This window comes from Puntigrus tetrazona, chromosome 23 (genome assembly GCF_018831695.1).
Source record: "Puntigrus tetrazona isolate hp1 chromosome 23, ASM1883169v1, whole genome shotgun sequence".
NCBI classification, from domain to species: Eukaryota; Metazoa; Chordata; class Actinopteri; order Cypriniformes; family Cyprinidae; genus Puntigrus; species Puntigrus tetrazona.
Genome location: NC_056721.1, coordinates 9,518,497 through 9,543,299, shown reverse-complemented (window position 1 = coordinate 9,543,299; position 24,803 = coordinate 9,518,497). Strand labels below are relative to the sequence as shown.

At 40.2% G+C, this 24,803-nt stretch overlaps 3 protein-coding genes across 6 annotated transcripts; 1 reads left to right on the top strand and 2 right to left on the bottom strand.

Moving 5' to 3' along the window:
- Positions 1-74: 74 nt before the first annotated feature.
- On the bottom strand, positions 75-14,576 carry asxl1 (ASXL transcriptional regulator 1). 3 transcript variants are annotated; one of them, XM_043224323.1, is made up of 13 exons: positions 14,046-14,576; positions 10,243-10,325; positions 10,060-10,062; positions 9,834-9,951; positions 9,555-9,708; positions 7,941-8,014; positions 7,078-7,162; positions 6,357-6,476; positions 5,424-5,590; positions 5,147-5,243; positions 4,940-5,045; positions 3,934-4,846; positions 75-3,814 (listed from the first exon to the last, which is right to left on the bottom strand). In XM_043224323.1, exons 1-13 carry the CDS (start codon positions 14,100-14,102, stop codon positions 797-799), a joined length of 4,995 nt encoding a protein of 1,664 aa, XP_043080258.1. In that variant the 5' UTR covers positions 14,103-14,576; the 3' UTR covers positions 75-796. The 3 variants fall into 3 exon arrangements, with proteins under 3 accessions (XP_043080258.1, XP_043080259.1, XP_043080260.1); XM_043224324.1 differs by having other exon boundaries at positions 75-3,808; XM_043224325.1 differs by lacking the exon at positions 6,357-6,476.
- A 588-nt stretch (positions 14,577-15,164) lies between these two features.
- thap3 (THAP domain containing, apoptosis associated protein 3) lies at positions 15,165-16,708 on the top strand. Of its 2 annotated transcripts, XM_043225411.1 has the most exons (5): positions 15,165-15,195; positions 15,326-15,460; positions 15,544-15,739; positions 15,821-15,994; positions 16,073-16,708. In XM_043225411.1, exons 2-5 carry the CDS (start codon positions 15,387-15,389, stop codon positions 16,307-16,309), a joined length of 681 nt encoding a protein of 226 aa, XP_043081346.1. In that variant the 5' UTR covers positions 15,165-15,195; positions 15,326-15,386; the 3' UTR covers positions 16,310-16,708. The 2 variants fall into 2 exon arrangements, with proteins under 2 accessions (XP_043081346.1, XP_043081347.1); XM_043225412.1 differs by having other exon boundaries at positions 15,170-15,460; positions 15,664-15,739.
- Positions 16,709-16,841: 133 nt separating this feature from the next.
- On the bottom strand, positions 16,842-24,275 carry dnajc11a (DnaJ (Hsp40) homolog, subfamily C, member 11a). Its single transcript, XM_043225410.1, has 16 exons — positions 24,141-24,275; positions 23,251-23,380; positions 22,807-22,880; positions 22,571-22,672; positions 22,354-22,491; positions 21,488-21,610; positions 21,313-21,386; positions 21,014-21,203; positions 20,835-20,920; positions 20,084-20,200; positions 19,842-19,997; positions 19,574-19,643; positions 19,294-19,351; positions 19,052-19,194; positions 18,224-18,353; positions 16,842-18,059 (listed from the first exon to the last, which is right to left on the bottom strand). The coding sequence occupies exons 1-16, from the start codon at positions 24,210-24,212 to the stop codon at positions 18,034-18,036; spliced, it is 1,689 nt and encodes a 562-aa protein (XP_043081345.1). The 5' UTR covers positions 24,213-24,275; the 3' UTR covers positions 16,842-18,033.
- Between the last annotated feature and the right edge of the window lie 528 nt (positions 24,276-24,803).

The following is a 24,803-nucleotide window of genomic DNA, read 5'->3' as shown; positions in this document are numbered from 1 at the left end:
CCTTTTTTCCCCAAACACAACTTTGGCCCACTTTACCCTCAGTTAAAAAATAAAATAAAAATCAAGTAAAGAAAATTTGTTTACTTTCAGCTTTATTAGATGTGAATACTGTGCTTAACCGCCAAGTACAGACTGAACTTCACTTTGGATAAGAAAATAAAAATGGAAACAAAAAGAAGAGTGAAAGCACTTACAAAATAACCAAAATGTATTTTCTTATTTAATGATTAAAAAAATAATCTTTGCAAGACATTACACACAAAATTCTCCTAAAGCTCTCTTCACTGAGAGGAATTCAAGAGAAGAAAACAAACAGGAACGCCACCATTTTCACACTGAACTGATGACTGTTGTCAAGAAGATGAGGTAAATGTTTTGTTGGGGGAAAAAAAGGCACAATTTACAATCAACCGTGCCATGTAAATTCACGTAATACCAATAATAATAATAATAACAACAATATCATTATTATTGTAATCATAATAATAATAATATTAATAATAATAACACCATAACAGCAATAGAAAAAATATGCAACAAAAATACAGACTGAATTTTTTTTATCTTACAAGTAATCTTCCAGCCCTATTGTATTGCCTGGCCCATCAAAAAAACAAAAACAAACAAAAAAAACAACTGTCCCATTTAAATCAACGCAGTGTCCTGCTTCATTCTTTGCTCAAAAGAGTCCAAGACTTTCAGTGGTATCCAACCACAGGCAAAGGGCTAGAATTGTCTGGAGTGGTCAAAGCATTTGCTCTGACCAACCGGCTCAGTTTGGAGGAGCTGCAACAAACTATCTGACAACCAGACATGAGACACACAGTTTTGAGGGGCCAATGCAATCGTCATGGCAGAAAGCGCCACAGCCCTGGCACATAATCATAGCCTTTAGTCGACAGGAACACTTGAGAGCCACTTCTTCTGCAGCACTGTCCGCAAATGCCTGAATGCTAAGCGTAGCATTCTGGCCTCCGCTGTTGCTGACGCTCACGCGTGGCCTTAGCTGTAGCACCCCATCGGCTAAACTGCGGGAGAACCCACTACCATCCACCACAGACACATTAGCTGTGTAACTGAAGCTTGATGAGGACCCTCCATTGCCCCCACTCTGCTGTAGTTTTGGTAGCTTACCATATAGCTGGTAAGGGAGACTGGAGGCTGATGAGGAAGGAGAGGAGGAAACAGGAGAAACGGAGGTGTCTGCTTGGCGGGTATATGGATTTTTGACTTGTTCCTTCTTGGCCATTCTAACTAGAGACATTTCCATATTTAGCAGTCCTTCCATAGCTCCTCCACCTCCATGAAAATTGTCCAGAGGCTCCTTTTTGGTTATTACAACAGAAGTATTGCCACTGTTTGGAGCAGTTGAGTTTTTGGTCAGAGCTTGTTGGCACGAAGGGCGTGAGGAAACTTCATTCTTTACTGTAGCTACAGGAGATAGCTGTTGCTGATACATCTGATGCTGAGGTGGTTGGGGTTTGCTCGGGCGCCAGTTAATCTTAACAGTAGGTACAACCTCTGATGGACAAAGGTCACCATGTGGAGGTGAGGGAGTATCAGGTGTGGTTCTGCACACAGACTGAGAAAGATTGTTAGGATGCTGTTGAAAGCTAGCTGGCCTCTCTGGAGTTTCACCCCTTGGAGGAAGAGGTCCAGGATGCTCTTTAATGACAGCCGATTCATAAACTGCAGCATTCTGAGAGTTCACATCCATTGAGGTTCTGGCAGAAGAGTTTGAAGGGAGGGATGTTATGACAGGTACTGCTCCGGGAGGCACTGCACCTCCGGGTTGTTGAGAAGTGAACTGAACATTTGTGGATCTTGGGCTAGCTTCCTCAAACAAGCATGCCATTCGAGATGGAGTAGAACCCGGTGGTGAAGAACCAAAGTTCCGACCAGGCCCAGGAGACACTCGGGCAGAAGAGGCTTTGTTTTGGAAGTCAGATCCACCAGTTTCTATAGGTCCTCCTGACTCAGACGGGCCTCTAAAACGTGGTCCCAAATTTCGTGGAGGTTGTCGACTGGTTGAGTTAATGGCAGGGGCACCTGGAAGTCGGTTAATTTCCAGCTTGCTGACTGAGTGAGGCTGGGGTAAAACCTTTTCTAAGGGTAGGCTGCCTTGAAGAAGCTGGGTGACAAGAGGGTTGTTGGCCTCTACAGAGGAAACTGGTCGAGATGAACCTTGCGCTCTTCTGCCAACGGGAGGAACTGCAATATTCTTTAAAGCAAAATCTTCTCCAGGCCCTCTGCTGAGAGGTTTGGTGTCATCATCTGCTGAGACAAACAGCTTCACTCCATTGCCATTATCATTCAGTCGTAGATTCCTACTTTGGTCCCTCTCTGCCTGCGTCAGGTATGCTTGCGTTTGGGCTTGTGAGGGCACAGTGGCAATCTGGTCCTGAGCATGGTTTATAGCATGGCTGTGAATTGGATGCTGCTTGTGGGGATGAATGATGGACTGGTTTGGCACACCATTAGGGAAGCGAGCCTGAATGACAGTTTGAGTATGGTTGGAGTTAGATATATGGGCTTGTATTACTGGTTGCTGGTGCTGAGGAGGATTCAACATTGAAGTGAGACGACTTGAGGTCTGAATGACAGGTTGATTCTGCAACTTTGTATTCTGAGCTTGCACGTTACTATCCATCTGGGTTCCATGCCAGTCCAGTGTTTCATCCTCTTGAGTTTCATTTTCAAAATCAGATGCTGTCTCTGTAGAATCACTGTGTCCTCCAGTGTCTTCCTCACCATTACTTGGTAGACAAGGCAAAGAGACTGATTTATATTTAGCATCACTTCCTCCATTCCTATGCTCTTGTATCATGTCCTCTCTCATGGAATGCTCTTCACTGCTTTCTACCCATCCATTTCGTGCTGTAACAAGTGTCTCTTTGGGCATTTTCAAGTCTGAGCCATGCTGGATAACTCCAGTTGTCCCTGGGTGATGCTCATCACTATTCTTTTCACCTTCCCAGGGTTGAGACGAAGCTGCCAAGGTCCTGATGACATCCACACCCTGGGCACCAAATCTTGGCAGCGAGTCTGGTATAGAGGTGGGCACTAAAGAAATGGAATCATTAGATGCTGGGGTGCAAACAGGAGTAGTTGTTCTGCTCTCACTGAACTCTGCATCCTCGCCTCTCCCCTCTTGGTGACTGCAAAAAGACTCTGGTTCACTTGGTGTAGGCACTGGGGTGTCTAAGGTCTGCTCTGAGGCTTTATCACTTGGGCAGGCAGTCACCTCTTCCACTCCACAAATCTCCTCCACCTGATCCTGGGAAGCAGGGCTGTCAGTTGCAGGTGGCGATAGCGTGAGTGTTTTCGGAGACTCAGATGGTGGTAAAGATGGGTTTGAAGACACAGAGGAAGGCGATGGTTCGGTAAGTGGGGTGGAGGTTTGAGGCCTGTCTGTTGAGTCTACACTGGACAGCTGTAGTTGTGCTCCAGACGAATGAGAGCTCGCAGGCGATTCCTGCTCCTCCAAATCAACTCTTCCTCCTCTTCTTCCTCCTCCTCCAGGTTCAACCGGCCCTGGGTGTTCTCTCGAACGCCTCCCGCTGGAGCGATCCGGTATCCCAGTACCACCCCCCGGGCCGCTCCCCCCAGGCCCTCCCCCATCTCCAGAGGCTGCAACAGCAGCAGCGGCTTCCCGCTGGGCACGGGCTTGCTGTGCACGGGCCTTGATGTCCGCCAGGGTGCGCGCCCCTGTCCCAGAGCGCCTCGACCCTTCACTGGGGGGGACGATGCGGGGACAGATTTGGTACGTTGGCGGCCCCTTGACCCAGGGCGGTTTGATCCGGGAGAGCTGTATCTAGTGGAATGGGCAGAAAAGAAACACTCATATGAGTTGTGGTATACATAAAAACAGTTTTTAACTACAACGAGGTGTACAAGAGACAAATTTGGAAAAAAATAACATGTCCAACATACCCGGATTGGCGGGACCTTGGGCTCCTCTGTTGTAGGTTGTGGCTTTTCTGAGTGCACACAGTCAACTGTGTTACGAAAGGACTGACGCTCATCCAGCCGCGCCCTTTTCTCGGGAAAGCTGGTGAAGGCCTGGGACTCGTCTGGCCTTCTCTTTTGCTCCTTGAGGTGAATTGCTGGACTTGCTGTGGCAGGGCTGGCAGCAGGGCTGCTCTCTCGGCTGCTTGCACCAGTGCCCGCTGTACCAGTGGTAATGACCGAAGCCCCATCGTCCAGCGGGTCGGTGGCAACAGCAGCAGTGGAGGAGGAAGAGGAAGAAGAGGAATCTGAGCTTGCAGCAAAAGTCTGTCTTTCTGAGGCAGAGGAGGGAGAAGAAGAGGGTGATGATGAAGATGACGTTGAAGAGGAGGATGAGGAAGGAGAGGAAGTGGATGCAACAGCTGGTTCAGGTACTTCAGGCAACAGGCGTGTGGAGGCTTCTGGTTCATCGCAGGTTGAGCTTGTAGAAGCTGGAGGAGGTGTAGGGACAGGAACAGGAGAGGGGACTGCCTCTGCAGAAAGGTTTTCTTCTGGAGCTTCCAGTCCGAGGTCTGTTTGAAGGACCACCTCTCCCTGAACTGCTGTCGCTTCTGGGACTGGAGATGCAACAGATGGTTCAACATCTGGAGTTGCAGTGCTTTCTGTTGTCTCTGCTGAAGGTACAGCCACTGTTGCAGTTTTGCAAAGTGTTCGCCGAGCTCTTCGTCTGAGGTCAGCACGTGAACGCCGCCTGATACGGCCTTCCCTCCGTCTCCTTCCAACACTTCGTCTCTTGGGTGTAGCCACTGTAGCAGAATCAGAATCGAGGACTGCACTGGCAACATCTCCAGCATCACTCATTGTGAGCTTTAATGCCTCTTCTCTCGTCAACCCAGACCTAAAGAAATAAATTGGGAAAAAATGGGATTAAATCAACATCAAAATTCTAGGAATTAAGCAGTTTAAGAATATTTAAAAAAGGTTATCAAACCTTTGGCCATGGTACTCCTCAAAGAACTTCTCCTTCCATGCTTCTACTTTCTTCTCCTTTTCCATCTCTTGCCTGAAGCGAACCTGCATCTCATGTGTGAACTCACCTTCAAGAGTAAAAATATTTAGAGAGTAAAGTTAATATACAGTTTTTGACGGTTTCTACAATTTCTTTACATATATTACAGAACAATAATAATAGACTTACCCTCAGCTAGACGCTCTTTCCAGCTTTGAGATGCATGAGTGAAGAATTCATTATTGAGGGCCGAGCTGCTTAGCCGAGCTAGGCCATCAGGGCCAACCTACATATTAAAAGAATGAAAATTGGGTGAGGGAAACAAAACAAAAAAACAAACAGAAAAAAAAAATATATATAAATAATAAATAAATAATATACACACATACGCATACATACATACATACACACAAAATACCAATATAACTGTAACAAGCAAAAATGTAAAAACCTTTAAGAAACATACCTGTCTGTCCACTTCTGGTAAAAGCTGGAGTAGTTGCTGCTGGGAATGAGGAGGAAAAGCAGCAAAGGTGCGCGTATTGATGAGAGCGCGAATGTTGGTGTTTACAAGGATTGAGCCAGGAGTCTCAAAATCCACCTCCACTCCCCCTCGATTCCTTTTCATGGGACCTGCAAAATATAGTCTTACATTAAGTGTACATAAGATCATTGCTTAATGAAACCTTGCATGGCAGGGACATATTTATGTAATCTCTTTATAGCAGACTCTACAGGTCTACATTAACAAAACTGATCTAAATGATCAACACAAATTTAAATAAATCACAGGGTGTTATGGCAGAGAATAATAATAATAATAATAATAGCTTAAATTCCAGATAGGTCCACAGAACATTACATCAGCCAGTGCTGCAATTAATAAACCAAAGCATAACGCACACTACAAAACATATCTTCAATGAAAATAGACAAAAAAAAAGAAAAAAAAAGAAAAGACAAACCTGACAAAGACAAATGGTTGGTACTCTGCAATAGACTAAAACATTATGACACAAACCAGCATGACACAAGATGCACATAACAACCTATGTCCTTGATTTAATAAAATCAAGGCAAAAATACACGTACACCCTTTTTTGCATGCAACCATCTACTGCAAAAAAAAAAAAAAAAAAAAAATCTAAAACCATTTCAATAATGAGTTATTTGTTTATTTTCCTTACTCCATCCAAATGTCTTAATTGCTGGTTAGAAATAATGAAGATTGGGACACAGTTTGTCAATAGATTGGCTCAAACATGTTAGCTATTCACTCCCTCCTGTGTAAAACCTGGAAAGGAGTTATTGAATTACTGATGTTCTATGGAAAGTGGTAAGCAAGGGGCTTAGAAGTAGTAATTAATACATGGGGGTCCTTGGTTTTCATCCTCTGTACCTGAACGAAGACCACGTATGCTCTTGAAGTGCTGGGTGCGTTTCCAGCCCAGCTCGGAGCGGGTACGGAGAGTGGGGCCTGGACCCCCCCTAGAGCCTTCCCTGCGCCTCCCCGCTGCTCCTGAGGGTAAAGGTGGGGGGAGGATGGAGGCTGGTGAGACTCTCTAAGAACGAGTGAGTGTGGGTAGGGCAGCTGAGGCATGAAGGCTAGTGGCACTAAAGAGGCCAAAGTGACAGGCAAAGATTTGGCATGTGCGTGAAACACGAAAAGTCAAAAGGGACGGATATCCCAAGGCACAGAGACAAAGAGGAAGAGGGATGAATGGATATCTCTAAGGCGCAAATGCAAAGCAGATATCCAAGGGGAACAGAGCAGGGCTGACAAGACAAACCAGAAACACTGCTTTTACACTGAGGGGTATTGACGTTCAAGTGACAAACACGTCAGTGGCTTCTAGAAAAGATGCTGCTTTTAGTGCAAAGTTAACCAAGAAAGAGAGGAGGCGGCTGTCAACAGGAGGGAACTGTGGGAAAACTGCCCTTGAGGAGACTGCACTATAAATGATTAGAGAGTGTCAGTGCGTAAAATTACAAACACTGTCAGGCCACTCAGATAAAGAGCATCCACAGTCAGAGGGAGCAGGTATACAAAACCACTGCAGAGTGGGGGGGAAACAGAAAGAAGGGGGAGGAAAAAAAAAGTGAAAAAGAATTATTGTAACCTGATGGGACGTGTTCACCGTTGACCTTGAGAGGAGTGAGCACTACACGGGGCATCATCACAGCTTTCTTCCTTTGTCTCCCTGACTGTAAGAGATGGGAGAAATAATCATGAGCACTTACACACAGGTCCTCCACAGACATGGAAAATAATAGCATGCTCATAAGAGAATTTTAATGGAAATGCATATGCCCGGTAAAATTTGAGAATGTTAGGATTTTATCAATAGAATATTAAGAAATTCAGGTACACAGAACATAGAAGCAAAGGACGTGGTGTAAGCGTCCTGGGGATGACAACTCATTCTCTATGGGAACTGAGTGGCCGGCAGGGGATTGCAAGACTGACAAGCAGTGAGAATGTTTAAGTTCAACATTAAGCAAATGAGAGGGGGGAAAGCAAGAAGCCAGCCTTAAGTTTCAAAATCTACTGATTGGTGGCAAAGTTTCTTATGGATTCAGTTCTTACGTTTTTTTCCCCCCTGCATTTACTGTAAATGATCAACCGAACAAATGATCAGTTTAGAACATGATATTTAAAATCAAGAAATCCCCAACCTGAAATTTAAACGACAGCAGAAAAGAGCAAAAGGTCTTAGTCATGACCAGTGTTGTCAGTGTTATCTTTGGGGGTTTCTTGACTTGACTCACATCAACTTTCAGAACTTCACTAATGACTAATTTTCACATAGTGATGTCATGCATTCAACTGCCTTCTGGCATAGCTGGTGATCTGAGGAGGAGTTGAGTGCTGTGCATTAGAATGACGGTGAGATGGAAATCCATTCTTGGAGCGTCCTGCATGTAAAAATTTGTTATGAAGGTGATGGTTCAGTGCAAAGGTGAAGTTAGGCACAGCTGGTACCTGTGAGGAGCGACTGAGTCTTGTCTGTGGTTCTGTGGAGCAAGAAGCACTGGAGGAAGTCTCATCCACAGAAGCTAGAACAAAGAGGAAACAAGCAGAATATCCATCAACAATATTACTGCAGCAAATCACTTTTTAATCCTGTTCATGTTTATTTGATTCACAGAGAAAAGAATATGATGTTGATATTACAATTTCTTAACTTCATAATTTTTGTAAAATGCTAGTGTATTTTTCAGTATTTAATTTCAGCTGCTAATTAAAAAGATGAGATTAAAGACAATTACAACCATCTGCTGCACATTAAAATATAAATACCATAGAGTAAAACAGCGACAATTCATCAATAGTATAGCAGTAATTCACTGTCATTTCCTACATGTTATTTACTAACAGGTGAATGTTTATGTTTTGTATTGTAGGTTGATGGTTTAGTATTGGGGAGAGGATGAGCAGAGGGGACGTCAAAATTCTGTTGACCGAGTGTTGCATTTATTTTGCATATCACTTCATATGCTTTACCACCATAAAATGCACAAAAAGAAGCCTCGATATCGTTTATGATTGCTCGTAAATTAGTTCTCCCAATATCTAACCTCTCTGGAGCTACTGGGTGTTGCTAATGATAAGTAATCACTTGTCATAAACATGCAATTTTCATTGATTACAAACTGCGCTGAACCTGTGAAACCTGCAAAGATAATATTTATTTACTAAAAACCACAGTAATCACATCAGGCTATACTGCAATTCCTGTCGGTGTCCTCCCAATTTAACATCTTTTCAAAAAGATCATTAGGAATTATACCATTGGAAATACTCTATTTTAATCAAACTAATGTTAAAGCATTTTTAGAACCTATAGTAACCCAGTTTGAATATCAGCCATTGCCTGATCGAGCAGATTCTTAGAAGACAAAATATTTATCATTGCATACTTTTCCCCCACTTACCATTTGTAATGGATTATGATTCAAGTTATATTTTGCAATAGGTGGAAAATATGCATGTATTCCATTACATAAACTTCCTAAGCCAGGGAAAGAAAGATCCAGCGCCCAATTCAGGAGCAAAGACATTCAATACTTGTAATTGCTTTATAATGTTTATCACATTTAGGCCTAGTAATCTTTTTAAAATGTTTAGTTATGGTGAAGATATATTTAAAAAAAAAAAAAAAGAATTGATACTGCTGATGTCTCTAGAAGATTTTTTACAAAAATTCAGAAAATACAGCAAATGTGAAATACATTGTCATTTTCAGGCATAATTTTGCATGTATTCTCCTTCACGCAACACAAATACATGTTCTAAACCACTCTCATCTAGGTCACTGCTGGATGTGTCATGTGCCGCAGTATCCATGGCAACACACACATCCAAAGCAAAAAAGAAATCAATGTCTCTCAGGCACTACATGCTTCTTAAGCTCAGGGTATTTAATGCTCATCACCATTTGGAATCAAAGCTTTTCTTAAAATGAAAAGATGGGGCCTCTACTTTTCAGCTCTTTTATATGCTTCTTTAATTTATAAGCCTGTTCCACTTACTGGAAAAGAGGCTGAATGAATCAATTCTGGGAAAAAAAATGAAAAGAATGAATAGTCCACACACCATCATTTTCACCACTAGCAGCAGCCGTTTCTGTGGAGTCACAACTCTCCTGCTCCGCTCCTTCAACTGTTGATGTGGTGGATGCTGTAGGAGTGCCGGTCCCATCTCCAGACTCGTTTGCAGTTGGGCTCTTTGTCCACTGAAGTGCATTTTTCTGTAGGCATCAGTGGGTACATACAGACACAGGATATGTAGCTCTTTCTATGCTGGTTTTGGCATCATAATCCAGAGTGAAAAGTGTAAAGCACTTAAATGAAGAGAGGGATTTATAGACTCTACCTTTAAAGTAAACAAACTCATCCTTCCAGGAAGCTTGAAGAAAATACTGTTCTTCACTCTGTCTCCTCTGACCTGAGAGTGAAGCATGGTGACCAGGCAGGCTAGAGGAGCTGTGCCACTGAGGGAGGATGGAAAGTAGGGAAGAAATGTCTAAGCGCTGCTCAAGAAGGCAAGACTAAACTGATTTAGAATGCACAATACAACATACTGAATTCAATTCACTTACCTTCTATTTTAGGGTGAGAAATGTTTGAGAAAGGAGAGAAACACAAAATAGAATTTTAAAAGATAATCAGACAGAGTCTAGAAACAGTAAAAATTTACTCAAACAGAAACAAATCTCAAGCATAAATATTTCTTTTAAAATAGAAACACTACAATAATATTCATGAACTTGTTTATACTAGACCTCATTTCTTTGAGCCCCTTTGTTTGGATGACATGCAGAATCTGTTTGGGCGTCATTGGGGCATCAGAAAAATTCTCCAGAACCTGCAAAAGGTCAAAGAAATCACATCAAATCAACAACTATTCAATTTAGTATACAGTCAAACCAATTAACTCATTCATGTTAGGGACAGGAAGACTACACATTTTCAAATTTAGCCGGTTGGTGGGATGCATGAACAATTGCACTTGTAATGGCATGAGAGACCAACCGCACCTATATGAACATACCTGTGGCATTTAAAGAAAAATCTGTGAGGGTTTTACTGTGAAAAATCCCTTAACATTTAAAGCACAGCACACTCTCAGCTTGCCAATTACAGTGCCACATCAATTCATACTTATTTTAAGACCATGTCAGTTTTAACAGAAACACCCAGCTTTCTTCTGTTATGTCTGTATTACACAGGTACTGCACAATGTACAAAGCATAAAATTGACCTGCAGCCATCACACACTGAGTAGTTCCAGGCTTATACCTTTTATACCTATATGACTGATTACTACAATAGCAGACATTTCTCTCTCCATTTATACAGAGAAAATAATATCCTCCTAGTCCTGGTGCATAAGAGCATGTAACCTTCTGCCTGTATGGTGGTTAAAATAGGAAACACTGCTCCCCGCTGCGCTCAGCTAAGTCTTGAACCAAGGACACTGGAACAGGAAATGGAACAGCACAAGCTACAAAAGAAATGTGCACTAAATTATAAAATACCAGGTGCACTTCCTGCAAGGAAGCAGGCATGAAAAACGTCAAGCTGTGAGAACATCACCCAAACTACTAGGCAATGACAAGACAAACTTTCCAGTTATTTATAACAGTTCTGACAAAGCACAAAAAGTCAAGTATATAAAATGGGATTGAAAGTAGTGGCACGTTTAAGCACTGCCTCTGGAGAGGCATGCATTGTGTCAGCCTGGTCTTTACTCCTCGTAACCCAGCCATTTCATGGTATGATATCGAATAAAAATAGAGTGATGTCATAAACCATCATAATTCAGAGGACAAACAACACTGATGCTTTTAAATATGTATTTTGGTATTCTTAAAGCAGCATCTTCATTGCCTCCATATTTGGGACATGCACCTTACGATACAGAACTTCTTATTTCGGTCCAACTTTGAAACAAATGTATTAAAGTGATAAATGGGACCCACAAAATATCTGCCATTATTTACTGACTGTCATGTTGTTCCAAACCTGTATGAGTTTCTTCTGTTAAACAGAATGGATATTTTGCATAATGCGGGTAACCAAGCTGTTGTTGATTTCTATTGAGTTCAAAAGTATGAAAAATATACAAAGTTCTGTTCAGGAGAAGAAATTCATACACGCTTGGAAGAACTTAAAGGGCGAGTAAAATACAATTGTCGTTTTGAGTGAACTGTTCCTTTAAGGAGTAGATAAATATTTTCTGAGAGGTACCCAAGACTACCAATATTAGCTAGATAGGAAAAAAAACTGAAACAAGTGTAAAATCATTTAAGAGATCTTATAAAATATAATTCATCATCATATGGATTTCATAAATACATATCCAACAGACTGGGCAAGAGGTTAAATTTACAAACAAAACTCATTCTGGATGGAAAAAAGGCTCTGATCCTCATTTAAGTGTGACGTTTCCCTTGTTCCCACAAACATCCAAACCATTTGTAGAGGATGCAGTATTAGTCCAACCACAAAAAACAAACCACAGCTTCACCCACATCCAGAAACAGGACTAATGAAAACCAAATTCCCTCTCTCAAAAATAGGTTGTTTTTTAACAAACCAAGAACCGTTACAATCACCTTAAGCAAGGAACCATCGAGAAGGACGACAAACACAAAATAGGTGGCCTGCTTCACATTTCCTATTGCTTCCAAGTGTATCGCCAAGATGATCTGATATACACTGGCCTTGAGCCCAAGCATCTGGTTGCATCTTACTCTCAAAGCTGCCATTTCACACCGCTGCTTTTGTTTCAAAGTCATTATATAAACCCTCACGCACATTCACACAACCAAATCATCTAAAATACCCGATCATCCTTCGATCAATTCAATTCTGCTTTTACATTAAGTATTCAGTTTGCTTGAGAACATTCCCTTTTGTCCTCATCTCCCTGAGAGCCTGTCCTATTACTACAAAAGAGGACTCAGTAGGTGACTATCCATCCAGGTGTACAGACATGCCCATACCTGCTTCCCAAAGCTCAACCACTGAGTGAGATACCTGCAAAAGGGCACTGTCTGTAATGTGTTTGTTTGGTATGAGTTGGGTTGATAATCTTCTTGGATTTTAACCACAGAAAATACACTAAGTAAACATTCATATGAGATCAGAAATTATGTTACTAAGACCTGGTGTCGTATTATGAATTATAGCGTTTAAACCGAGACATATAACACAGCATTGTAATAAATGACACAAGTTGTGGTTCTCTAGCACATGAGATACACACCCAAAACGGCACTCGAGTTTCAAGATCTACTTTCACCAGATAGCACAGTCTGTAGCTCATCCAACCTTTCTTGCTCTTAATCTGAAACTAGCCATGAGTTAAACTACAAAAATGACTGAATTCAAAAAACAGCCTGGGCTGTTTGCGTGGATCAAATTCAAGAGTGAGAACTGCCAACACCATCTAGAAATGCAGACAAAGACCTGACATACATAATTGACTACAACCACATAAGATTTTTTTAAACAGACAAAGCAGAAACAGGTAGATGAATTCAACTACACAGGCTCATTTTGTCTGAGACACTGTATATAACATAAGGTCAGATACATTTTCACACCATACAGGTCTATTTCTATTATTTCTCTATTTTTACAACAACACAAAGATACTGATAAGTCTAGTGTCTGATATGAATAACCTAGTTTTTGTGTGAAACAATTACTTGAAAAAATTACTGCAAAAGAGAAACTAGGATAATGCAGATCATTTGAGAAAAGCATCTTCTGAATAACAAAACACAGAATGTAGATGTTACATTTAATATGCAACAATATATGCATGACAGACCAGTTTTACACACCCTTGGACCACCACGGTGGAGAAAAAAAGCAGAACCCCTACTTTCATAATAGCAGACCTGTTTAGTCTTCCCATATCTTTAGCCACAATGCATATTTTGATCCAGATGCGAATCATTCAAGAGGTTTTTTACTTTAATAGTAATTTTATTTAGTATCCAAAACTGACAAAGAAGATCAATGGCATACGAACTAGATAGAAACATACAAATATGGCCTGCTATATTTTAACAGTCGCTGCTTAAAAAACAAACAAGACGTAGAAATGAGCATTTACGACACACATTTAGTAAGAAAATGAAATCTTTAAATGATAGACAGATATCCCACGATGGGTATTATCAGCATTTTACTCAGCTCGCTAAAAGAAGCCCTGCAAACAAAGGGTCAAACAGGCAGAGCAGCTAATGCGCTAGGCTACCAGCAAGGGCTCTTTCATTCAAATGGGACACAAACGCTAGAAATGTAACGCTTATGTTGACAGGGTAAGTACAGGGACAGTGGACTAAGATCCGTATAAGAGCCACAAAGGTAAAAGCCGGGTTATGAAACATCACATACTGCCTACAGATACACAAACAGCAGTAACGACGGCGGCGTCTGCATGTGTCCAACCCGACAACAGCTCGAGCCTAGCGCGACACAGCTTTGTTCGCGGCTCCCGTACAACACCCCTAACCCCACGCACGGGGATTAAACCGTCACAATTGACTTAAAACGGTTAATATATTACCATACGAGCTGCCTCGGCCCACGTGCGCTCCTTCTTTCTCTTCTGTTTGTCCTTCATTTCCTCAGCGTTGTCGCGCGGGTGCGGATTTCTGCAGCGGATATGAAACGTGTGCGTGATATACGGCAAGCCCGCTAGCGTGCTAGGCTAGCTGCAACACCAAACGGGTCTTTGATTCCCTTTCGCCCTAAGAACTTGCGTAGTCGCTCTGTTCAAAGACGCACGCGTTTCCGTAGAACGGCTTGCCTAAAAAGCTGTCGGTTGTTGCAGCAGCGGCGTTCCAGAGAGTTTTTTTGTAACGTCTCGCTGGTTAAACGGAGGTAAACAGAGACAGGGCGAAGAACAGGCGAGCCCCAGAAGCCTTTGGCATACTGCAGGAAATCCTCGGTTTGGAATGCAAGACGAGGAGAACACAACAATGAGGTCAAAGGTCAAACACACTGCAGGAATGCAACACAAAAACAATTCTCCCCATCCCCCTCTTCTTCTTCAGTAGATCCTACAGCCGCTTCTCATCTGACGCATCTGACGGGATGAGGCCACGCCCATTGTTATGTGCGGCGAGATCAAACGTGATTCATATTAGGAAGCACGACACACAACAACAAAAATACTACAATTATTGTTTTTTTGCGCGTTGTGAAGATTCTCTGTGGATTTTTACTGCATAAAACAATCTCACACTTTTAAAAACATTATTTAAAGTAAACATTCCTACATGCAAATGAAAACACAATATGTCATGGTTCCGTGGAAATGGATTTTAACCTCAGCGTTATTTGAATATGCAGTGTAATTAAATAGGAGATGTACTGACATATTTTACACACTTCCTTTTATGGAGTTTTGACATAGAATGATCTTTTTGGGTGGGACTTAAAACCGTGCATCTCATGTAAATATGTAATGTAAAATGTTCATATTAAGTCCACTCTTTTATTGATAGTTTCCCAATCATAAAAATATATATTACCAGAAGTATTAAACGGATCAAGAAATTTTGCTTAAATAATTTACTAAACAAATCTTTATTAAAGGACTTTTAGGAATTTCTTAAGTGTTTGACTGAGGTGCATCTTCAGCATATTCTACCACAAGACTTTTATTTTGAAAAGCGTGGAGGCGAATCACCGGAAAAATAACTGAAATCAATGTAATGTAGTTCGTTTTAAGGATTGTCTTTTGCGAATAAGAGAATGTTATCTCGGAGTTATCTCATCTTTATTGTTTGTAATATAATGAATATACCAAATAATGCAGCAAAGATCATGTTCACGTTATAGGTTTAATCACTTTGAGACACTGCGGGGCTTTTGATAAGCGCCATCTTTGTTCGGGGCAAAGATGCCGAAAAGTTGTTCTGCATATAATTGCACAAATAGGTACAATAACAAAAATCCCGAAATCACGTTCCACAGGTAGGTAACGATGGACAATAGTCTGACGATGATAAAGGCATCCTAAATATATTCGGCAAAATGTTATCTTTATCCCTTGTCAGGTTCCCTTTTAGTAAGCCATCGGTTTTGAAACAATGGTTAAAGAACATTGGACGTGATGACTTTCAGCCAAAGAAGCACATGGTCATCTGTTCACTTCATTTCACCCCTGATTGTTTCAGTGGTTTGGGCAACCGTAAAAATCTATTGTGGAACGCAGTGCCAACTCTCTTTGCAGTCCCAGCTCGGGATACAAAGGTAAATAAGGTCACACTATAGAGAAATTTAATACAAAATCTGTTTTTCATAGTTGTCTCGTTGTCATCTTTGTGCCGTCAGCAAAATAATTGTAGGAAGAGGCTGAAGAGAGCTTTAAAGGCTGCTGCTGATAAATGGGATGACACCGCACCTGACAGGACGCCTCTTTTCACTGAGGAAACTCAAACTGAGGAGATGCATGAGGATGCTCAACACTCTCACGGCACTGAAGAGGCTTACTGTCAAACCACAAAAGTGAATCTTTTATCTTACAGCCTACTCTTATATTTCTGTGCATTTATAATAATTATGCATTACATTTTTTTTTAACAGGATTTAGCTGCCACAGACCACACCTATGCACTTTGGGATCCATGTACGACAAAAGCCCGTTTGTTTAATGTTTTAGATGCTAACAGCTGGCTGCAGAAAAGGCTGCAGACCAAATGCAGATTGATAAAAAGAATGAAACTCAAACTGCTAGATGCTCAAAGAGAACTTCTGACTTTGCGTCGACAGCTCAGATATAGACATACATATCGTCAAAGAAATTCACAGCTCCTAGTATAATGGGGAAGTGGCTCCACAACCTAGTCAAGCAGTAACGAAGACCTCGGGTTGCACAAACATCTTTGAACTTTAAAGAAGCCAGAACTTTTGGTAATTTCTTGAAAAGCAGCAAAAGTGACAATTTTTTTTCGTTAATTGGACAGATACGTCCAATTAAAACTTAAATTTACTGTGCTTTGGTTTTGACTTGTGTGAAAGATTTTCTGCCCAAAGAATTTTTAGAACATTTCTAGAATAAATGGTAACATTTTACAGTAAGGTCCCTTTTGTTAATCTTTGTTAACATTAGTTAGGAATAAAAAAAAAAATTGATGGTACATGCAAGTTCAGACTTATGATTTTAATAATGCATTAGTGAATGTTGAAATGAGCATTAACTAGTTAACTGCTTTTACACAGAACCTTATTGTAAAGTGTTATTGCTTAAATTCTATCAAATGTCACCCTGCTGAAAATATTTAAATAAACATTATGTAAGTTTGCTCTATTTTTTTTTTAAATAAAAGAACATGTACACTTTTCAAACACAATATACATTTCCATTGTTCCTTGAAGATTTATTTTAAAAATGACAGTCTATAAGTGATAGGCCATTAGGTAAAGTATAACAAACACCTTTGAACTCCAGCTAACAATTATAGATTGTCTTTTTTAACATCATTCAAAAGGTGTGCAGAATGGACACATTTCATATAAATTATACTACTCAAAAAGCAAACAAAGTGATTCCATACAGCCTATCTTTCAAATAAAAGATGCTATTTATCCAGACAAATTTATTTTCTTGCATAAAGATCCCAAATACCAAAAAGGCAACACAAATTTAAATCAACCAAAGGCTGTGATGGGGGTTTAGATCTTCCCTGTATGAATTATGGCACTAAAATGCAGGGATTGAGGGAGATTGAGTCTAAAATACAAACAGAACGTTCAACTATTATCCCTTCATCCACTGCTATTCAAGTCTTTGGACACAAGGTGGGAGACTAGCCCTACATGAGATTTAGTACACAGTTCACATTCGGTTTCCTCAATACCAGCATATTGTGTGCATTGGCCCCTTTAATTCCTATGACACTACTGGCAGAAGTGAAGAACGCGAGGTGGGCCTCCAAATATTAGACTCAAGGGAATGGGATGAAAGAGAAAAATAATGCAAATGATTAAGCAGCCAGGGTTTCACTAAGAACATGCTTTGCCTCCTAAACACTTGCAAGATCATTTATTTGGAAGCTGGTGGTACAAAAAGTCAGATATAGAAACAAGGCTGACAGCTGGGGTACACCAGCTCCTGTGGGATTCAGTGAGTCGGATCAAGCAGCAATGTTTCTGTGTGATGTAATGAGGGTAAAATATCTCTCTGCTGAGTGATGATTACAGGCACCGTTGTGGCTCCATATTTGAGGAGGGGGGGCCTTTGTTTAGAAATGGTTTTAAGGCCTACCAAAAGAAAAATATATATCTTTATCTAGCTTTTTTTTCCCTGCGAAAGGACATTTTTGCTCTTGGAAATCCAGCAAATTAAATGTTCCAATTAAATGTTCTAATTTGCAAATAGACATTATGTAGAATAATATTTAAAATAGCAACAAAATAAAGGATAAATAGGTATATGAAGACTTTTAAGGGTACAGAGTGTTTCCAGAGCACTAGTCCAGAACATCTGTGTCTCGTCAGTCTATACCAGTCCAAACTGTCCCTTTCAGCTCAAGAGGTACATGTTCCTAACTGTCATTATCAATCCTGTGGGCTACAAGGGAGAGGAAAGACAAAAGAACATGAGATTTTAAATTACAATTGAGAACAGCATTCATCTTTACTGCTGGTAAACTCAAAATTAAGCATTTGTCATTGGGATATTAAGAATTAAAATAAACGCTCTGCAGATTTGTTTTGTATGGTTTACATACTCACATTGTTTTGGTATCCTGAGTGCTTCTGTGTCACCGCACAGAACTTGGTGCATCACACCTCTGAACTGATAAAGCACCTTCAGACTCTTCTCCTCACCTACACAGGGGTCGTAAAAGCCCGGTAACCCAGCCTAAGGGCACACATGCAAAAACAATCAATTAATACCTACTACAGCATTAACCATTAGAGCTGAAACAGATCAGATTTCTCAAGGTTTGATTTTTTGGTTTTGTTAAACATTTCATACAGCGACATTTGAGGTAAATTTCATAGTACATTCGAGGCTAATATGTTAAAAGGTGACTTTTTTTTAATGCATTAAGCTACATTTCCAATTTTTCCTTTTTTATTTTACATTACTTGGGATATTACGAAAACGTATTATGTCTATAATAATAAAAACACTTATTAACATTAACTGGAAACTGATACTTCTTACATGATCAAACATGTTCAAAAGAACAATTTATATGAAATTGCAGGTTTTGTGACATAACCGTATTTACTGTCAGTTTAAACTAATTTAAAGCATCTTTGCTGAAAATATATTCTTAAAGCATCACACTGACCTCAAACCTTTGAACTTGTGTACATTTTTATTTATAGCCGTTTACATTTTTCTTTTCCCTTTTATTCAGTACAGCAATGCAAAAAAATGAATGTAATATTTCAGGAGCAAAATCAAGCTTTAGAAAGCACATACAAAACATTTCAGAAAACTAGATAAAACCTTTTGAGAATTCATTGCTATTCCAATAACCCGGCTCTCATCCCTTATTTGTCTTCTGGACCAAAACCTATTACAAAGCAAGCATAACTGTGCTTTACCTTAGAGGCTTCTGTGAGAATGAGCTTGGAGTCCTTCACCAGGCACTGTAGAGGCACCGTCACATCAATGACCCTTGCCCTTTCGTGCTTCCGGCTGTTGTCCGTCACAAACTTGCCATACCATGCATTGAGGATGATCAGACCTGGCACACAAGAAGATTAAGTTACCAATCCTCACTTGGCCAAAAGTTCAAATCATAGTTTGATCACATTCAATCCTATCGGGAGTAATGCGGCCATACCCATTTTGGACTCTTCTGCTTCGATAATTCTACGCACAGACTCTTGCATCAGCAGAACCTAGAGAAAAGAGTGATTTCAAATAAGACTGCTTGTATATGCACATAGTGAAGGCACACATTTATCACTCTGACACAGCGACTGATGTGCAGATAGGAACGATAGTCTGACGCTAACTCATTGTTTCTCCCAACACAAAGAGCCTTCCGTGAAAGTTATGACCACTTTAAACGGTCATGCATTATAAATTATTTGCAACGTATTTAGATGTTATGAACTCACAGCTGCTTCTGCTTCTTGCTTCTTCTTGGCAATGTCTGATGCCGAGCTCTCTCGCTGCTTCTCAATCTCCCTAAACAAAAGGTTCAATTTTAATTCACTCATTTGCTCTTTTACTCACAGTTTCACAGCCATTTAAACTGATTTCAGTCTATTATTTTCCAGACTCACAGGGGAGAAGAGCGTTGGGAAGTCAACTGGCCAATAAAAAAACAACAAAATGAAACGCGTTACTGTGACTCTGCACATTTAATCAGCTAAAATGGCTTACTGTTCCTGCTGAGCACGAAGGTAAGGTCTGATAACTAGCCGCTGGATGGCCAAGTAGAACACAAAGGGTCCGACTGTGGCATAAAAAACGGCACTAGGTAGAAGCTGGTCTGTTAAGTGAATGGGGAAGAAGTACGTCTGGCTTGCTCGGTTCAACCTGGGATAGACAAAAATAACATGATTTCAGAGCTACCGAAAAACTGCTATTGGAATATAGTTTGAAAATGATCAAAAGCATTTTACTTGATCTTGAGAGAGACGCCTTGAGGTACTCCGACACTGACGGTAGCGCCTAAGACACTGTGTCGACTGATCTTAGTTTCAGCACCATATTCCACCACCGTACCGAAAAACCCTGACCTGCAACACAAGTGCTGTTATTTTAACCAGGCTAGGAACAGAAAATGAGAATAATTAAGGCCATTGGTAGAGATAAGACACAAATAAACTGCAGGTCACATGAACACACAATGTAGCGTATCAGACAGATTCAGCATTTATACTGCAAGGACAAATACACAGATTTCCTGTTTATTTACATTCAACAGAGCGGCTGCATTTAACAGTCGATCTGGGACCCCTAGGGAGTCTACAGCAATACTGCAGTGTGTTTGAATAATATGAAATGTGAAATAAGCAAATAAATATAGAGAGCTAACCTAATTCAATTACAAAACCGTTCAAACCGCAGATTTGAGTTGATTAAAATAGGCTGCAAGTGAATGCCAATGTATTTATGAAGAGGATATTTGCAAAAACATAACTCCATTGTCAAAAATCATGTTTTTTTATTATCCTAGTCAAAAAACAAATTAATTGGAATGCACAATTAAATTATTATTATTATTTTTTTAATAGTACTAACCAGATTTATTAAACAAGCTACCTTCTTTTTAGTTAAAATTGCAAATATATCTAGATACAAATACAATTACAAACCATCTATATGCAGAACACAAAAAAACTAAGAAAGCAAGCATCCACAGATACATACTTGACAGAGCCCTTGATCTTGGTCTGGTCATCATCCTGGAATTTGTACTGGTAGCTCATCATGATAAATGTATGTGGAATTCCCAACTATATGGCAATAATAAAAGATTATGAACAGTCGTTGAAAATTTTTTTTTTTATATAAAGATTAGGTGTTGCTCTGCAAAACATGCAGCTGACCTGCACAGCGAAGGTAAAATGGCTGCTTTTGGTGTCCCTGACGATGCTGGTGTTCATGGAAGACTGAGTTCCCCAGCGCCACTGTAAATAACCCATAGTGTTTTTGTCCAGATGGCGTGCAAGCATAGTAGTGAGCCCTGGCCGTATGCCGCGGGATGAAAACTGCATGCCACAATGAGCCGTTGTGAAGCTAAAAAACACAAATATATCAATATATAATACGCACACACAAAAAGTCAAGAGTCGTGATTTTTTTGAGAAAAAATAAAGTAATAATTGAACTAATGTGCTGTACTCACCAGCGTGAAGTCAAGTTACGGAAAATTTTTAACCCAAAGAGAGGGCCATGTGTGTCTCCTGCCCCAAACTCAACCTGTATTAAACGTGTATGAATCATGTTTGATTAGAAGTTTAGTAAAAAAATGTAATCCAGTCCATTATTATGCATTATTATCTAGTCCTGAAAGCACTTACTTCTCCCCAGCCCTTAGCCGAGGTGACTCGTCGCAAGGCCAAGTTAATGTTTCCTCCCCCATTTCCATTGTGTGTGGAGAGAGAGCCGGAAAGAATGGCTGTGTCTGAGGTTGTCAAAGGGGCCTATGAGAGAAGAGATGGACAGAATGTAATTCTTACAGCTGTATTAAGATCAGGGCCGAAGACCTGAAAGTGTGCTTCCACAATAAATAACAGTAAATACAAATCTTTTAAAAGAAAGAAACTGTCTGGTTAGAATATCTCATAGAAAGTATTTTCAGAAAATATTTTTTTTTCCTTTTATACATTTAAAACAGACAAGTACATTTCATCTTTCCAAAGCAAAAAATGTTTCAAAGAAATGCAGGGCATTTTATACGTGATATACCAAGTCACTGTAATTCATGCATTTTTAAATGCATAAATAAATGCAACAAAAAAATGAATATGATGTTATTTAACCATACACAGGAAACATATTTATATGTAAACACTTGCATTGTGCTCTATCATAACTTGATAACTGACTGGAGTTAAGTTTTTTTGTAATTTGTAGGTCTTTTATGCTCAGCAAGACTGAATTTATTTAAACAAATACAGTAAAACCAGTAATACTGTGAAACATTGTTAGATTTCACTATGGCTATTGTAACCAATAATTTATTTCTGTGATAATCTGTCAAATCAGAATTTTCCTTCAAACATTATTCTAATATGCTGCTACAAACATTGATATATGATCAACAGTTCTTAACACACCAGGTGCCAGCTGCACTGCTTAATATTTTTGTGGACCCATGCTTCTGGACAGTAACGTATCTTTGAGAATATACATCAGGAAAAAAAACATGATGTAAGCACTATACCTCTATTGACTGGGATATGTGCATCCTGTTGATCTCAATGTGCGGCAGGCCACCGCCGCCACCACCAGAGATCTCTTCATAATCCTCTTCATAGCGATCAAAGAGGTCTGTCGCATCAATACCCACACTTATTGTCCCCTGAGTGAGACAGCGAACAATCAGCGAGACCTGTATTAATGATGACAGCGGCTGCTGCTTTGAAGGCATTAGGTCAAACCTTAGGGTTGGTCCTTTGCTGCAGTCTTCTCTCCTCTCTCTCTCTTTGAAGTCGCTCATACTCTTCGCGGATCTCTGCCGGTGTTCTTTTCCTCTCCACTACCTAGAAATCATTATTGCAGCGAGCACAAAAGAGATGACACAAAAGCCCATTGGGAAAATGATTTGCCTGAAATGTTACGGAAGTATGAAACGAACGCTGAAACATTTTTTAGTCTTCCGAATCTCCCAACTTACCTCCCATCCTTCCACATCCAGCCCTCTCTTCCCATATATGTCATAGATTGCTCTAGATTGTGGGTCACTTAGTACTGCAAAAGAACATAAAGCACAACCATGAAATATTCATTACTTGGTATTAAAAATTTGTTTTACTACAGAGAAAGGGTCTGTTAAAGGGATAGCCCACCCAAAAATATAAAACCGTGCCATCATTTAGTCACCTTCGTGATGTTCCAAACCTGTACGACTTACTTTCTTCAGTTATTAGCATCATTCATAATACGTCATTAAGGTTACACAGACTTGGAACAACATGAGAGTGATTAAATGGATGACAGAATGTTTATTTTTTACTATGCATTTAAAACCAAAACGCTTCCTTGACAGAAATAACGAAGCAACAAAAGTGGCTTGTTTTGTCAAAGGCTTTAAAAGGACGAGTGCGCAAAAACAACGTACCTTCATATGCCTGGTGAACCAAATTAAAAAGCTGCTCTGCCTGCCTTTTAAGCTCTGGATCTCTGTGCTTGTCCGGGTGGTAGAGCATGCAAAGTCGGCGATATGAAGCCTTGAGCTCATCCTGTGTGGCCTGAATATAAAGTTAAACAGAAATCACACCTCATAAAAATAAAATTACAACATTGCTCTTAGGAGGAAATAACATAAAAAAATATGCAAAATAAAGTCCAATAACTTCAGAACTCCAATAAGTTCTGCAGTTATAATCTAGAGACATTACAATCCTTTCAAGGGTTCTGTTGAAAACTTGTGTCAAAATGTTCAATCTGTCCACTAAATTACACAAAAAGAAAACGCCAAAATCACCATTTAATTACACTGTATGCCAAAAGCTGGCATGCACAGCTGTCAAGACCATAACCATGTATATAACATCTACACACAAAAAAAGTTACACAGGTTTGGAGCAACATGAGAGTGAGTAAATGGTAAAAGATTTTTTCATTATTCACACTAAGAATTATTTTCAAATCTCGTTAAATGAAGTCTTCAATAATCTGCAGAGTTTTTTTGACTGAAGTCAACACTTTGGATGCAGTTTCACTTTTACACTTGAGAAGCGCCAAAAGAATCACTTACTTAGTGCTTCTCGTTTAAGGTTAAACATAAGGCGTTTACATATTATATGCATCCGATCTATTCCTCACCATGCAGTCAAACCGCTGCTTGAAGACAATGATAAGTAAGGGTCATGGTGTGCTGACTGAGCCACAGCTTAACGACATGCTGTGGGATCTTGTTTAAAAGCACGATACCCGAAGCGCCTGCGTTTGCCATTCCCTCGCGACTCTCTCACCTCAAACTTCTCTGTTAACAACGATATATCGTACCTCTCTGCGGACGTTTAACAGAGAATAATAATCATCATTGTCGATTTCATCTTCTTCCAAGGCCGCCGCCATATTTACCACCTTTCATCCCCGCCCCAGCGCCAGATCAGACTACGCTGATTTTTGGCGTGTAGAGTCGGAGAGCGCGAAGGGCTGCAGTGCCACCCTCAGGATGGGAAGAAGCACTGACCAAAAGGATGCACGGGAGAGTTCTTTGGGCCTGTCCCAAAAGGTACGCATACGGACCCAATACCCACACTTGCGGTCTTTTCTGTATTTAGTTTAAATCTTTAACAAGTGTGCGTGAAGACCGCAAGTGTTTGGGGACGCAAACATTTTTTTTGTAGAAACATTTTTGGAATTTCGCACTTTACAATCTAAACATATGTTCAGTATCTCGCATACGTATCTCTACACGAATAAAATATGCAACGCTTTTCATTTTAAAACCACATCATATTTAGCACGCGGTAGAAAAGCGCGCGTTTTCGCCTCAAGTTCATTAATGTCCGAGCGTCTTTTTATTAGCCTACCGATGGGATGTAGTACATATATAATCTCATTTAAATAAATTTGCGTGATGCAAATGCAATGTATATTTTAACAGAAGCGTCACTCAAGAATAGCCTACCAACAAAGACTGTCTAAAAATAATAAATACAA